Source organism: Schistocerca gregaria, chromosome 9 (assembly GCF_023897955.1).
Source record: "Schistocerca gregaria isolate iqSchGreg1 chromosome 9, iqSchGreg1.2, whole genome shotgun sequence".
In the NCBI taxonomy this organism is placed as follows: domain Eukaryota; kingdom Metazoa; phylum Arthropoda; class Insecta; order Orthoptera; family Acrididae; genus Schistocerca; species Schistocerca gregaria.
Genome location: NC_064928.1, coordinates 184,999,894 through 185,014,957, shown reverse-complemented (window position 1 = coordinate 185,014,957; position 15,064 = coordinate 184,999,894). Strand labels below are relative to the sequence as shown.

The 15,064-nt window shown below is 43.2% G+C and overlaps 1 protein-coding gene across 5 annotated transcripts in view; it reads right to left on the bottom strand.

The window, feature by feature from the left end:
- The window catches only part of LOC126291772 (1-phosphatidylinositol 4,5-bisphosphate phosphodiesterase), a 372,603-nt gene that overhangs the window by 101,825 nt on the left and 255,714 nt on the right, over positions 1-15,064 (bottom strand). For all 5 annotated transcript variants that reach the window (XM_049985456.1, XM_049985457.1, XM_049985459.1 and 2 more), the window contains one exon: positions 3,634-3,769. In XM_049985456.1, the coding sequence (XP_049841413.1) occupies positions 3,634-3,769 (136 nt within the window). The remainder of the gene's footprint in view (positions 1-3,633; positions 3,770-15,064) is intronic.

The following is a 15,064-nucleotide window of genomic DNA, read 5'->3' as shown; positions in this document are numbered from 1 at the left end:
GTTGTCACGGAAGACTGAGAAGTTGAAGCAATTGGTTATGGATGAAATCAGAGCCAGGGACTCAGTCGTGGGAGGAAGAGAGGCCAGACAAAGTTCCCATTCAGTAAAAGGTTCAATGTAGGATTCTGCCTGACATGGAGTAAAACAAGTGGGAAGCTTCAGTCCATTGTTGTTTGAAGGAGGAATGCCGCTCAACTGGAGACTGATGCCTTTCACCTTTTCAACACTGCTGTCACAAAATGGGTTGTAAAGTATTCCATGAGAACTGACGGATTCGCACAAAGGCCAACTGGAACAGCAAGCCCCAGAATAGAAGAGTGCCACTGACAACCTTGTAGGGTACAGATGTAGCCCACACCCATGACGAAGGGACAGAGGAACCTAGGGACAAGACATAGCATTCCCGACACAACCGCTTGCTCTTTGGAGCAAATACATTTAAAGATAATAAGACTGGTGGAGGATTGGTGCTGCTTAAGATGTTACAAGGCACAACAATAATCACAGATGACGGAGGCAATGGCCACGCTTCACCACGGAAAAGGCCGGTGGCGAATGGGGTCCAACAACAAGTAATTAATAGCTACTACCAAACTGTGGCCAAGAACAAAGTTGACCATCCTGTGGTGTAACATGTAGCTGGCCACAACAGGTGTTGTTTTGATGGCTAATTCACAACCTGGGCCGTCTGGAGTCTTCCCTCGACCAACAACTTTCCTGAACTATGCAGGTGGAAGTTCCTGTAACCCATCTGGCCACAATCTCTGGTAAGCTGTTATCCCCAAACCCTCCACCGACAGTCGGCTCCCCTTCCTCTGTCCTGTCACCCTCTCCCAGTCAGTGCCACCTGCGCTGTGTGTCACTCCACACTGGCTCCATGGCACTCGTGCATCACGTGCCTAGCCTGAGCACCTGGCACCTGCCACCCCGCCGCATTCCTAGTTCACGAACTGACTGCCTCCCTTCGATCTACTAGCCACCCACCCCGACTCCTCTTCTTGCCGCCCACCTCCCCCCCTCTAACTAACCCACACAGCACAATGACCATACCTCATCCTAGTTCACTTGTCAACTGCAATCCCCGCACTGCATTGTGCATTCAGCTGGCAATGTGTAGGTGCAGCATCTGAGTCTAATGCTGGGATATGATCCCGAGGGCAATAAGCATGGACAGAATGGGGCAGATGGGGAAACTTTGTAGGTTGGGTGGGTGATAGGATACCACTGAAGGAGGGGTGGTGAGGATATTCCTCATTTCAGCTCACAACGAGACGTAGTCGAAACCTTAGAGGAATATACTGAGTATATAATGTTCCAGTCCTATGTGATACTGAGTTACAAGAGAAGGGAGGGGGAGATCCTTACCGGACGGTCAGTGGGTATGTTGGGGACAGTAAGGAACTGAGGGGACAAACTGTGGGAGAATAACATCTGCCTGCAAAAGGCATCAGCGAGTCCCTTGGCATACTTGAAGAGTGATTGCTCGTCGCTACAAACGCGACGACCGCAGATGGCCCTTACTGGGTGAAGCTAATGGGGAGAAGGTATCGAGGTTCTGGAGGGATGTCCTCACCCTCTGGCCTGACTATGAGGAATCTGAATAAGGTGAGGAGTTTTTAATTCTGGGTGGGTAGGACGGATTTCTCTAGGTGGCCCATAAGTAGATCAGCATAGGATGATGGTGTGAAGGTGTCCTTGGCTGCGGCTCAAAATTGTTTGTGGGTAGTGCCTTCAAAGGAGATGTTGTTGGTAGGGATACATTTAGGTGTCAGGGAAGATACTGATCAGTGAAGGCAAGGCCACAGGTACTGGAGATCCTCATCCCTCCCACCTGGACCAATAGAGAAAATTGCCCTATCCTTGGCAACAACCCAGTCTGAAATTACCCACCTCTAGCAGCAACCCATCATTCCACTATAATCTCTATCTGTTCAAGTTCAGGCTACAGTCCTCACCAATCTAGTCCTGCAAAACTTTATAAATCAGGAGCACACCTACTTGCACTACCTCTGCTCCACATATAATACCTTTCTCCTTTGCAATGCTAAATTCCTGTCTTTCATCTCCTGGAATGAAACCCTTAACCCCAAGGAGCTAGAGCAATACAGACACCATCACCACCTCAAACAACTGTCCAACATGTCTACCACATACTCCCACCTCTGACTACCGCTATGCACCACCTCTACGAGAGCCTCCATCGAACTCCTCCCCCCCCCCCCCTTTTTCCCCTCGCACTTGCCAAATCCCGCCTTGCAGACCTACTGCATCTAACACACCATCAACTCCCACCTACCAGCCCACAGAACCCATACCCTAAACATGCCTGCAACAGTGTCACTAACTGTCCTCCAAAAGCATCAGTCCCACAGAAATATCAGTCATTTCGAAGGCGTTACCTTTTGTCTCATTCCCTAATTCAAAGGAGGTAGGTTTGTTCATGGCCTTTTCTCCCCCTCCCGATCACCACACTGAAAAAACACTTTTTCACCACCGACCCTGTCAATCACACTTGACCTGAAACCAATACTGAGCCTAGACTTACTGAATTCACTCCCCCAGATGACCCCTTTATGTAGGACAGTAGGTTACAGGTAATACACTGAAGGTGTCAGTCCAGAAGGGAACAGGTTCTCTCCAAGGGGAAGCAGCATTCACCCATCATGGGGCATGCTGAGTGGTTGCGTTTATGCAAATCAGAAAGCACACAGAAAGTAGGAGTGCAGGAAGTGATGGGGGTGAGGAGGGAGACAACTCAAGAAGAGATTCTGGGATGGACCAACGGATGTGAAGAGAGATTGGAAATCCTGTAAAAATTTCTAAAATGGCGCCACTGCGACCGACCTCATATGTGGATGTGTCTGACAATTGGTGTAGTCCGTCAGATAGGTAATCCTTGCAGTTCATGAGCACAGTGGTGGAGCCTCTGTGAGCAGATAAGACTATAAGAGTTGAATCAGTTTTAGGAGGCAGATTGTGGTTCTTCCTGTGAAAGTTAGGGGTACAGGGAAAGACTAGAACAGTGAGTAGCAAAAGATGGATACCACTGACAGGATGTCCTTTTCAAATCTTAAGATGTTGTTTAGTAGATTTATTTCTTCATGGCTACTGCACCCCAAGGTCAATAAACACGTAAAAATGTTAAAGTAATAATTGATACTATATTAGTTAAAAATCGTCAGACATTTCTGCTATACATTGTTGAAATTGTCGCATTCTGAGCAACAATTAAGAAAAAGCAAAACCTTATTATGAAATGACACCTGTGCAGGTAGTGTTTACTCAGCTTGCAAGCTACCCATCAGAGAATCCTGGAGAGCCACTGCGCATGTTTTTGCTGTAGAGTGGAGACCACCATTGCCCTGAAATGTTTAGTTGCTACCTCAGGCCAAGTGCTAAAACTCCAAGCAAACAGGTTCACATGTACAGACAAGAACGTGCGTGCACTGCTCGATTTCGAGGTTCACAGATAGACAACAGTGATGGTGTACGTAAATATCAGTGCACTTACGTGTCTAGCACTTTACTTACTGGACTTGAGGATTTCCGTCAAACTACATATTATGCATACAGTTAGACTTCCCCACATGTACTTGCTAAATTATTTAGGCAACTATAATCAGAAGTCCATACCTTCTCACTGGGCAGTCCCAGCTCTGACAGACACTGGTACACCATCTTCTCCGTCCTCCCGGACGCAAACGTTTTGGCAACTACCTTCACAGGAACTTTGCCCTTAGGGTTCACCAACATTCCAAGGCGCATCCAGCTGAAGCACAACAGACATAAGTTATGTGGGAGATGTAATCGGAGAAATGGGAAAGGGGGGGGGGGGGGTGTGACATTGCTATGGGAAGTTACTAACTGACTACATCTTTGCAAGTAGGTCCATTCTCAACAGACTCGAGCATACACTGTTATCAGTAAACATGTGTGTTCATTTCTCAGAGATTAATTAATCTTCGTACAGCTTTGAAGAAAATGTTGTACTGTGAAGATCAAGTTATACAATAATATTTGTTATCGAAACGTCACTTCCGAAAGTTTTGTGATATTTAACAACCGTCAAATGTTTAATGAGTTAATGATAAAGAGCCCTGAAATTTTGAAACAAATTGGCAGTAACCAGAACAGGTCTTTGCCCCAGCAGTGGCCTGTGTGCCGTGTGTCATTTGAAATTTTCTGACACGTTGGACAGCAGCTAGCTCAGTCGGTAAAAGTGTTATCTAGGAAAGGTTCAGAGTCCAAATCTGGCAAATAAAGGTTGTACTATTTAATCCCAAGGAGCCAGAAAACTGTCAATGACACACATGATAAGTAAAGTGGCCACTATGTAGGCTACATGAATACTATACTGTAAGAGGAAAGCTGCTTAACATAAATATCATCACACAATGAAGTAATCTTAACAAATTTACAGGTCACAATATAGGAGAATCATATAGTTAGTACCAATATAAACACTAATTACAGTTTCATTTTCGGGTCTGTGGGTTCTCCTGCCTAAATCCTTTCAGACTTTCATTTACCTGAATGACATAATAAGAGTTAAACTGTGTTGTGTCTCAGTCTGTCTATATTCACAGAAACAGTAGGAACAGGACACTGGCATCAGATGAATCAATGCCCTGTCTTCTCAAGAGCTGCTAGTTCTCACACTGTCAAAACTGAGGGAAACCTACAGCACTGTTCAAGACAACTGTTCTGTAAATAACTTCCTCAAGTTCCTTTAGTAGCATCAATTATCTCTGTGTATACACTGTTTTCTCTGGGAGTACTTCCTCTCTTCATACCTTACACCAATTTTTTTAATCAGTCCCTCAAAGTACTGAAATGTTAAACAAAAGCTTAGAATGTTTGAACACTTTTCTCTCTGTCATTATTTATTGTGTCATTTGCCACCTTCACTGATGAAGTATGGTGAACTAAGGTCAGTTGACTACTCTCCATCTAACTGTTGTTGTTGTCTTCAGTCCCGAGACTGGTTTGATGCAGCTCTCTATGCTACTCTATCCTGTGCAAGCTGCTTCATCTCCCAGTACCTACTGCAATCTACATCCTTCTGAATCTGTTTAATGTATTCATCTCTTGGTCTCCCTCTACAATTTTTACCCCCCACACTGCCCTCCAATACTAAATTGGTGATCCCTTGTTGCCTCAGAACATGTCCTACCAACCGATCACTTCCTCTCGTCAAGTTGTGCCACAAACTTCTCTTCTCCCCAATTCTATTCAATACCACCTCATTAGTTATGTGATCTACCCATCTAATCTTCAGCATTCTTCTGTAGCACCACATTGTCTTCTTGTCCAACCTAGTTATCGTCCATGTTTCACTTCCATACATGGCTACACTCCATACAAATACTTTCAGAAACGACTTCCTGACACTTAAACCTATACTCGACGTTAACAAATTTCTCTTCTTCAGAAAGGCTTTCCTTGCCATTGCCATCTAACTATGTTTTAAAATTTTTTCCTCTTAGCATGCTTGAGTATGAGTTGTACAATACAACCAACTGCCTGCAACATGAGTTTACTTCAACCTTCACTTCAATGAGCCTTCTTACTTCTTCTCAAAGACTTTTACATGAACATTCTGCTTCATTTGTCATGTCATATCATATCTCATTCAAATTATTATTTACTCGAAGCTTTCGCTGTCTCTTTACTTATTGCCTCATTCCATAGGAAAGTTTCTTTTCTTTTGCTTTATTCATACTTGCAACCCTTTATACTGTTTTTTCTCTTTTTGCATTTTAGGTAGGTATCCTTCTTCAACAACAGACCCGAAATTTTAGGCAGCCGCAAACAAAATCACAATCATCCACAGAAATAAGCTGGCTTTGTAAGTGGTCAGACAGCAATGCGCAGAATTTAAGTTCTGTCAATAGACACATATAAGAGTAAAAAAAAACTATGCTAGCTTCTGAAGCTATTAGGTCCATCCTCATGAACAGGAGACAGTAGGCTGAGAGTAGGTTAGAAAGCACAGGGTGAGAGGGACCCAACTACCTTATATTGCACATCTCATAATTTGTTTAAATACATTTAAACACAGTTCCCAACTGATTTCAGTTAAATGTTCATGAAAAAAGTAGATTTTCCCCCTCAATTATTACATATCAGAATTAATGTAAGTTATGGGTAATCATTGAATAATTTATACTGTGTCTGGATTACTGTTAAAAATTACTCTTAGCTCTAGGAAAGAGAAAACACCAAATACATTTAAAAATGATGATGAAATATGATGATAAAACAAATGCTACAGTTATGCAAAATATTTGGTTGTCTACATTTTTGATACCCAAAACACAGTAGCAGTAGATCGTGCACCAAAAGTTGGAGTTTACTTGTAACATTAGATATGCTGAACTACACAGTTTGCGGTGAAGGTAAAGGAGCTGCATGCACTTGAGTTACTGACTGTAGTTGTGCAAAGTGCAACTGCCAGCATGCACACATAAACACATATGGCTTACACTTTTTGTGCAGTTATGAAAGCCATTTCAAAAGAGACAGCTATCTTAAAAATATACAATGACTTGCAATATAACAGACAGAAAATCTAAATGCTGCATATTCTTAATGCTAATATTTTACGAAGTCTCTTAAAACGCAAATGGTCAAAAAAGACACATTCTCTACCTTTAGAAGTTAACTAACAAAATAAGCAGTTACTTTAAGGACTTCTCAAAATATCAACAGACACAATAAGAAATTTTGTACAGGACACAAAATCACCTCAATATGTTACAGCAACAACAGTTGCAATTCAATACATATTGCTCACCATTTTGAAAGAAACTCAATTTCATTTGTCACCCATGACACAACTTACAGAGCGAAATATTCAGGCACTGTGAAAGTTGTGACACAGTGACAAAAGAAACTCAATGTGTGTGTGTGTGTGTGTGTGTGTGTGTGTGTGTGTGTGTGTGTGTGTGTGTAAGTAATACTTCACGATGTTGTACTATTGGAAACTGACAGATGGCAACAATTTATTAAGTTATTAAGTAACATGAACATGGAAACATTTTACTAAGTTATTAAGTAAAACGAACACATTAATTTTACAAAGCGACAACTACTTCTGAATGGTAGCTCTGTTTTATAAACGCAAGCACAAAGGGGCTTCCCAGGAGAAGATATGGATAAGAGGAATCTTCGTCAATGGACAGCTTCCTCGACATAACCTGTGAATTGACTTTATGTCATTGAGGGATTACAGAGTGAGTAACTTTCCATACTGCCGATATATGCGAGCAATACTGGTAAATGTATCAAAAGATACTATGGTGGAATACTGAAATTCCAGTTGCCACCAACTGCAACTGAATACATGTCTGTAACATGTCCAGAAATTAAAACCTGCAGGTTTAGAGAGGCTACAGCAGAAAATTGCAGCAGAGAGCTGCCATTCAGAAATGGTCGTCACTAGCGGCGCGGCGCAGCACAGCACAGACACAGGAGCCCCGAACCACATCTCAGTTTCCCAGCTCCCAGAAAACCCGCAAGCACAGCCCTGAGAGAGGCAGCGACACACAGTCATCACATAGGTGTAGAACATGTAAATCTCTGCAACTGACACCAAAGTTTATTCACTAAAATTTGGTGTGTCACAAATCGAGAGTCCCGGAAAATATCCACCACGCCCAGCTCTCCCCAGTTGTGCCGCATCTCGTGCTGGCAGATTCCCCTTCCTCTGTACACTCTAATCTGTTCCTCAGACACTGGCAGGTTGCAAATCGATCCGAGCCAAAACTGACTTAGGGGTGGCCTCGGGAAAGGGGGGGGGGAGGGGGGTGGAAGGCTGCACCATACAGCACTTCAGACTAGCGAGTCAGCAGCATCTGCTCACAACAAATCTGACACTGCAAGTTTACAGCAAACTCTGACTAACCAGTCCAGGTACTCCTGCCATATGACATCAGTTCTAGCACTGGCGTGACAAAAAGGTCGTCTCGAAATGTTCTTTTTCCTCACTAAGCACAACTGCATTTAACAGATTATGTGAAGTCGCAGAACAACTGACATTGGAATTCTGAATATTCTGATCAGTTACATTGAGAATTTCTATGGAATATCAAAGTAAGAATGTAGTCTGCAATTTCTGAAAGTGAAATTTACTGAACTGATCTTTTTCCACCAAACTATAACTTCTGAAATGTGTGTGAGCAACATATTGCGACTTTTTCAGAAAAATGACAAACAACAAAATGTTTCAAGTTATTTCCTGCAGGGCAAAGAGAGAACACAGGCCGCCGACACGTCTACTCACAGTATTATGAGACGTTTCCGATTACGGGAACTACGTGAGAAAGACTGACATGCCTCTGGTCATGGCCCGACAAACAAGTTGCAGCGTGCACAAATACGGGAGCTTGCAGGCCCCACACAGTGCCGAATAGGGTCCTTGTGTCATACGTGAACTACTCTGATACACATGGCGGCTTTGGGACGCTACTGCACTTCCAAAGACCTTGCTCTGCCCAGGAGATTGCTGCACAAGAATTTCGATGGTGGTCAATGAGATTTTATGCCCCTTATCACAAAGAAATTGTTGCACATATTCGAGTTGCACTTACGATATTCGACGGGCTTTGATTACATTCCAATGGCAGGTGTACCAGACAATAATGTTCAACACTATTGATTGTGCCAGTTGAGAAAAGCATGTTTTTTCAGTCTCATGAAAACAGTCTAGAACATTACTGTACTGGGTTATGTAATCTTCATGTCGAAACACCAAGTAAGCATAGTCACCAAAACTGCCTCACAGACCTCACCCATCTCCTTCACATACAGTACGACCATAAGGTCTGACGCACCCCCAGGAACCGTGGTGTGTCTGCCCGAACTGTTATGACCCATTACTGTGCTTCAAAGCACACACAAGAATTTCTAGACTCTCCCCTACCACTGTCTTTTTGTCGAAGCCTTTCTAATGCACTCCTATCTCTGTCAGTAAAATTGTACCAACTGGGTTGCTAGCATTCATTTTGTCCCATCAAAATAACTGAGCAACAGATTGTGCCTATTATGTAAGATGCACTGTACCTGATCTTTAAAAGTTCCTTTCAGAACTAACTGTTCTCTTTCCGAATGGCATCCAATACATGAACACTTTCTTTTAAGTAACTATGATTTAAAACAAAGGAATAGTAAAAATTTCTACAAAGCAAACAATGGACTATACATTTCGTCCTATTTAAATAACAGGATGAAAGTATATGGGATGTCTTTTACAGAATGCCATTCAACATGTCAAAAGTTTTTGTTTTATCAACACTGCAGCACACAATCACCAACAGATCGAGAGTGACAGACCGGGTCAGTAAGGGGCAGAACATGCCCCAATAACCCCTGTACAGAGGGGAGGCGCCGAGTTGACCGAACAAAATATGACAGTGAGAAAGAGAAGTAACTACAGGACAGTCTATAGGCCATACGGAGTCTTGCCTGTAACCAGATCCAATCTGTGCATTTGTACTTTTTGTTTAATAATGACAAAGCTAGCTCTCATCACCAGTTAGAATCTCCTGGTGGTCCTGACCTGTGTCCATTTGTGTGTCTGCAGTTGCATGGCTGTAGTTGTGATCAGGATTGATTGGAGGAAGTACGGAATACTGACCCAGTCTTCAAAAAAAAAAAAAAAAAAAGGGGGGGGGGGAGTATTTAAGAACTATAGATTGGTGACGCTGATGTGGCGTCCTGTGGAAATACCCAAGAAAATTCTACAGAAGAATATGAGAGGTGGCTGAGTAGAAAATGAAGGAACAACCACAAAGCATCAGGCCAGTGACAAATCTTATCCTTGCAGTAAGGCAGGTACAGGAGTAGCACTATGAATGAAAGGCACAAGAACCTGCACATTCTACAGTGTGTGTGTGTGTGTGTGTGTGTGTGTGTGTGTGTGTGTGTGTGTGGGCGCGCGCGCGAGTATATACCTATCCTTTTTTCCCCCTAAGGTAAGTCTTTCCGCTCCCGGGATTGGAATGACTCCTTACCCTCTCCCTTAAAACCCACATCCTTTCATCTTTCCTTTTCCTTCCCTCTTTCCTGACGAAGCAGCCGCCGGTTGCGAAAGCTCAAATTCTGTGTGTGTGTTTGTGTGTTTTATTCATTGTGCCTATCTACCGGCACTTTCCCGCTTGGTAAGTCTTGGAATCTTTGTTTCTTTCATTTACAGATATAAAAATGGTGGCAGAGGAACCAGTTAACAGAAATGTTACGAGTGTCACCCAGATTTGCTGATGGTCTTCCTGGATTCTGAGAAGTGTGTTCCCCAGGAACGTACGAGAAGTCTTCAAGAGCCAAGTCGTGCAAAAATGAGCAACTGGCTTGGTTACCACAAAAGTAGGAGCAATGTGATGTTGCAGAAAAGACATTTAAAACAAAAAAGTTCACTTTTACCTTCACATTTTGCAGTCATCACACATGACGTAATGCACACAGCAGCAGAAAAAGTCAGAGAGGACGACTGTAAGTTAACATCACTTCTGATGACTTAATAAGCTGGAGGAAAATGGAAGACCAAGCTTGGCAGCAGGTGGTCACATTATTCGGTACGAAATGTAACATGAGGAAGAGTGAATTCATTATCGTGATCGGGAGGGAAAAAGACTATCCCGGGACTTGTGCTGGCAACAGAACAGCTGGAGAATGCAGATAGATTACAGTATTGCAGGAACATAGTGAGACAAATGACGAGTAAACCAACAAGAGAGAGAGGGGTGAGTAGAAGCAGCAATACTGTGAGAAGTGTCAGGAGCCCAGTGTGGGATAATGGTGTCCCACGGCCGACAGAGGTGAGTAACTATCGACCATGCCGTGTGGCTATCCTGACTTGGCCTTCTGAAACCCGGACAGGGAAGAAAATGGACTTAAGCAAGATACAGGCCCACGAAACGAAATTTCACAGAAGCAGAATGCGAAAGGTTACTACAGGTGGAAATAAAGAGACTGTGGAAACATTAAAGGAAACAAAACAATTGTACAGCATTAATGGCACTGAGAACCTCTCTGCAGTCATTGGGTCACCTAGTGTGCGTTTTTCTATTCAATGACACTCGGGTGGCTCACGCATTGACAGAGACGATTAGGACGATGCATTCGGTCTCTGAGTGAAGAAAACCTCCAATCTGGCCAGGAATCAAATACAGGAGCCCTCAACCTACAGGTGGCTGCATTACCTGCTACACTGCAAATTGTGGGCGCATTACAGGAATCGGGACAGAAACTGGGAGGCTCGAATGGTACAAAATGTAAAGAGAACGACACACGGAATACTGAGGCAGACACTAGAAATTGAGACTCTAAGCAAATATATGAAAAGTGAGGCCGGTGAATAGTCAGCAGAAAGGGGTAAATGAGAAAATTTAGAAAGAAGGAGAGCACTGGAACTACACAGAGGACGGACGGGGGAAAACTGAGAGGCTTACGGTCAAAGCAGACCTGGCCAGTGGCTGCAGACTGTCCCTCACAATAACTTGTCCGTGTATAGCAAGAGGGTTACACGCCAGCAAGAGCGGCTGTGTCCAATGTTGATCTCCACGACCTTCTGGAAGGTTTCTTCTCTGCACCCCTCTGTCATGTTTATGAGAGTGTTGCCGACAATGGTGACAATAATATTTAAATGAATAACCTCTTACTCCTAATCGACAGCAGGGCAACGGATCGGCATCGGTTCAGAACACATTAGTCTGAAGCATGGATGGAAGAATTTTTCACAAGTAGGCAGCAGACCTGGGAGAAGTTCCACTAGCATTTGTACACATGAAGACAGGCCTGATGAAACACTCTGTGAAAGCCTTAACAAAAGTTGGAGAATTCTTCGAGTGTAGCTGCAAAAATTTTCCTTACCTATCAGAGGCGAAAATGGGAGAAGCCATATCTGCTGGGTCTGGCAAAAAAAATTTGATTCCAGATCTGAATCGAAAATTTCTGTTACTATGAGGTAGCCCTAGGTACTACTCGACGAGTTTCTTACTGAGTTATTAGGGAGCAAAATGGACTCCAGTTATAGCTGTCAGAGTGGAAAAGTCCTAGAATTTAGACTGTCCGATGAGACTCGAGACTGACTTCAATTTTTTCATCAGAAAGGTACTGTGCACTGCTGTCGGTCACTCTGCACCTGACGCTTTCTTCGAGGTGAAAAAGCTGTGGATGAGAGAGAATGAAAATGGCATCCAATGGTCATATTATTCCCATTTAATAATGGAACATTTTCATTTTCATATTTATACCTCAGTAAAAGCTTTGTTTGTACTGAAAGATAAAATTATTTTTCATTCAAATTACACGTTAATTTCCTAGTTTATAGTAAAGTTACACTGCGACAAAGCTATATGTGACTGGAAGTAATTGAAGACAGACACAGATTCAGTGCTAAAAAATATCTTTTCGTTAGCCTGTGTTGTGATCTCATTACTGCAATATCGTTTTACAGCAAAATTTAATTTGTGTCAGCTGTTAAAATAAGGTCAATTACAGAATGTCAACTTTGCTAGATGGCTCATACAATTATTTGGAATCTCCTATTACATATTCCTGCAGAGGTAAGTCAAATCTCATAGTTTCATACTACATTTACCAAAGATCACTGTGATGGAAATGAACGTTTGGCGTCATTGGGCGGGAGGCCCCTTGCGGGGCAGGTCCGGCCGCCTTGGTGCAGATCTTATTACAGTTGACACCACATTGGGTGACCTGCGCACCAGATGGGGATGAAATGATGATGAAGACAACACAACACCCAGTTCCTTGGCAGAGAAAATCTCCAACACTACCGGGAATCGAACCCAGGCCCCTTAGGATGGGAGTCTGTCAAGCTGACCATTCAGCTATCGGGGCGGACAAGATCACTGTATATATGCCGCAGTTCATTTTGGTGCTGCTGTGAATAATACACACTTATTATTTAAGGTTGCACAGCCAGCCCCATATTATTTGATTCTGTCAGGACTTTTTCAGCTTCACTAACTTATACTCTTGTGTCACTTCCCTGATTCTCTCTCACACTGTGTGCCAATGAAAGGAACCATCGGTCTGAAATTCTACCTGTCACTAACGATTTCTTCTAACCTGATGCACACCCGGTTACTTCCGTGATTGGCACCATCCGTACAGTGCTCTATGAGTAGTGAACAGAGTCCACAGACACAGAAAACCTACCTTTCAACAGTTAGACAAAAAACTTAATTCCTACAACTATTTTGTGAGACAGTGAAAAAATTAAAACCAGAAGCTATTCTCATTATCTTCTAGAGTTTGTAAACATGAAGGGAGGAGCCACACCAGGGACACACCATTTGCCATGGCCGAATCTGAGCATTTGGGTGAAGTGACTGATGAAGGCATTGGAAAACCACACATTGGACTCCTAAACATCAGTTTGAATGTCACGTGCACTAATATTTGAGTCAATTTTCCGGGTGACGGTGTTGCCTAATGACAGTATATAGCACCAGGTCCACCAACGACATAGCTGGTGAAATTTAAACAATAATGTAATTTCCATGTGGTCGACGGCCTTGCAGCAGGGGTAACACTGGTTACTGTCAGACCACTGAAGTTAAGCGCTGTCGGGTTCGGCCAGCACTCGGACAGGTGATCGTTTGGGTCCACCGAGTACTGTCGTCGAGAGAGTTGCAGTCAGCTCTTGTGAGGCCAATTGAGGAGCTACTCAACTGGGAGGGAGCGGTGCCGGTCGTGAAAACTGACAACATCTGGGAGAGTGGTGTGCTGATCATATGCCCCTCCTAGATCTGCATCCAATCATGCCTAAGGCTGCGGGTACCACAGCAGTCGGTCAGTACCGTTGGGCCTTCTAAAGCCTGTTCAGACAGAGACAATAATTTTCGTGAGCTGTTACCTGCTCTGAAGTAAACACGCAACTGTATTCCAGAGATGGAAATAGTAATGGTGGAAAAACAGTGTATGTGATCTGGCAGCATACGAGACGGTGTGGTTTCCACGGTCTTGCTAACACTGCTCGACAGGCACAGAATTGATCTCATCACCTTTTCATTCGAGCTGAACAAGAATAAAACTCTCGAGTTTCCAGCTGAGTGAGTTTGTAGAAATAGCACAACACTTTGGTAGGTGGCACCACACTTTGGTAAGTGTCACTCCCACCATCTTGTAGGAGTTATTTTTACACAGTTCAAGTTGTGCCGTGAGGCACATCACTTGTCAATACAGTCACAACTGAGACACCATTCTGACACTCGACCAAAAGATGACCTAAACTGGACAGTCAATGTGCTATTGTTAGCCTGTAAGGCTGCAATATGAGACAGAGCGGATGCTACTGTAGCAACAGTCTAAAGTGCCAAACAGCATAACAATTTCGAAATTCCATCTGAGGCAGCTTGTGAGTCGTCTAGTTTGGCTAAACAGGATAACACATCTGGCAATATCTGAGGAACAGCACAGAGGTGACATAATGGTCAGAGCCCCCCCCCACCAAATCCCCCATGTCGATTCCCGTGCAATGTCTCACACACACAACTGCACCGAACGTGAACCACACTGGAGGTATCACAGTGAAAAATATATTTTGCTGTTCATTTGTGGTGAGTTCAGTGTTACAAGCCCGAGAAATGTACTGCCTTCACTTCCGTGCACACAATTCTGCAGCTCAAATCTATTTTTACACCAACTGCTTTTACACATTTTCGTTCAAATATTACATTTTGAGAGATTGTAATCGGTGCTGAGGGACAGAAACTGGGACTGATGAGTGTCTCCTGCCGTTATTTTCAGATACAATTTTAAACAGCAAGTGGTGTACTCCTTTGCTGCTCATAAAACAGAATCGTACGACTGACAAAAGAATGCCAGTGCTCATTAGTAGCCTTTTTGGTTAACTACAAGGAATGAGGAGCATATCAGGATGTACAACATGTGCATGTTACAAGGTTAAATACCAATGTTAACCACTAAACTTCTTTCAACAAGCAATGGCAAAGAGAGAACTACAAAGCTTGCAACTGAAAGTACATGAAGTTGGAATTACAAGCTGTTTTGAAGAGTAATTTTAAAATGTTAAATGTTA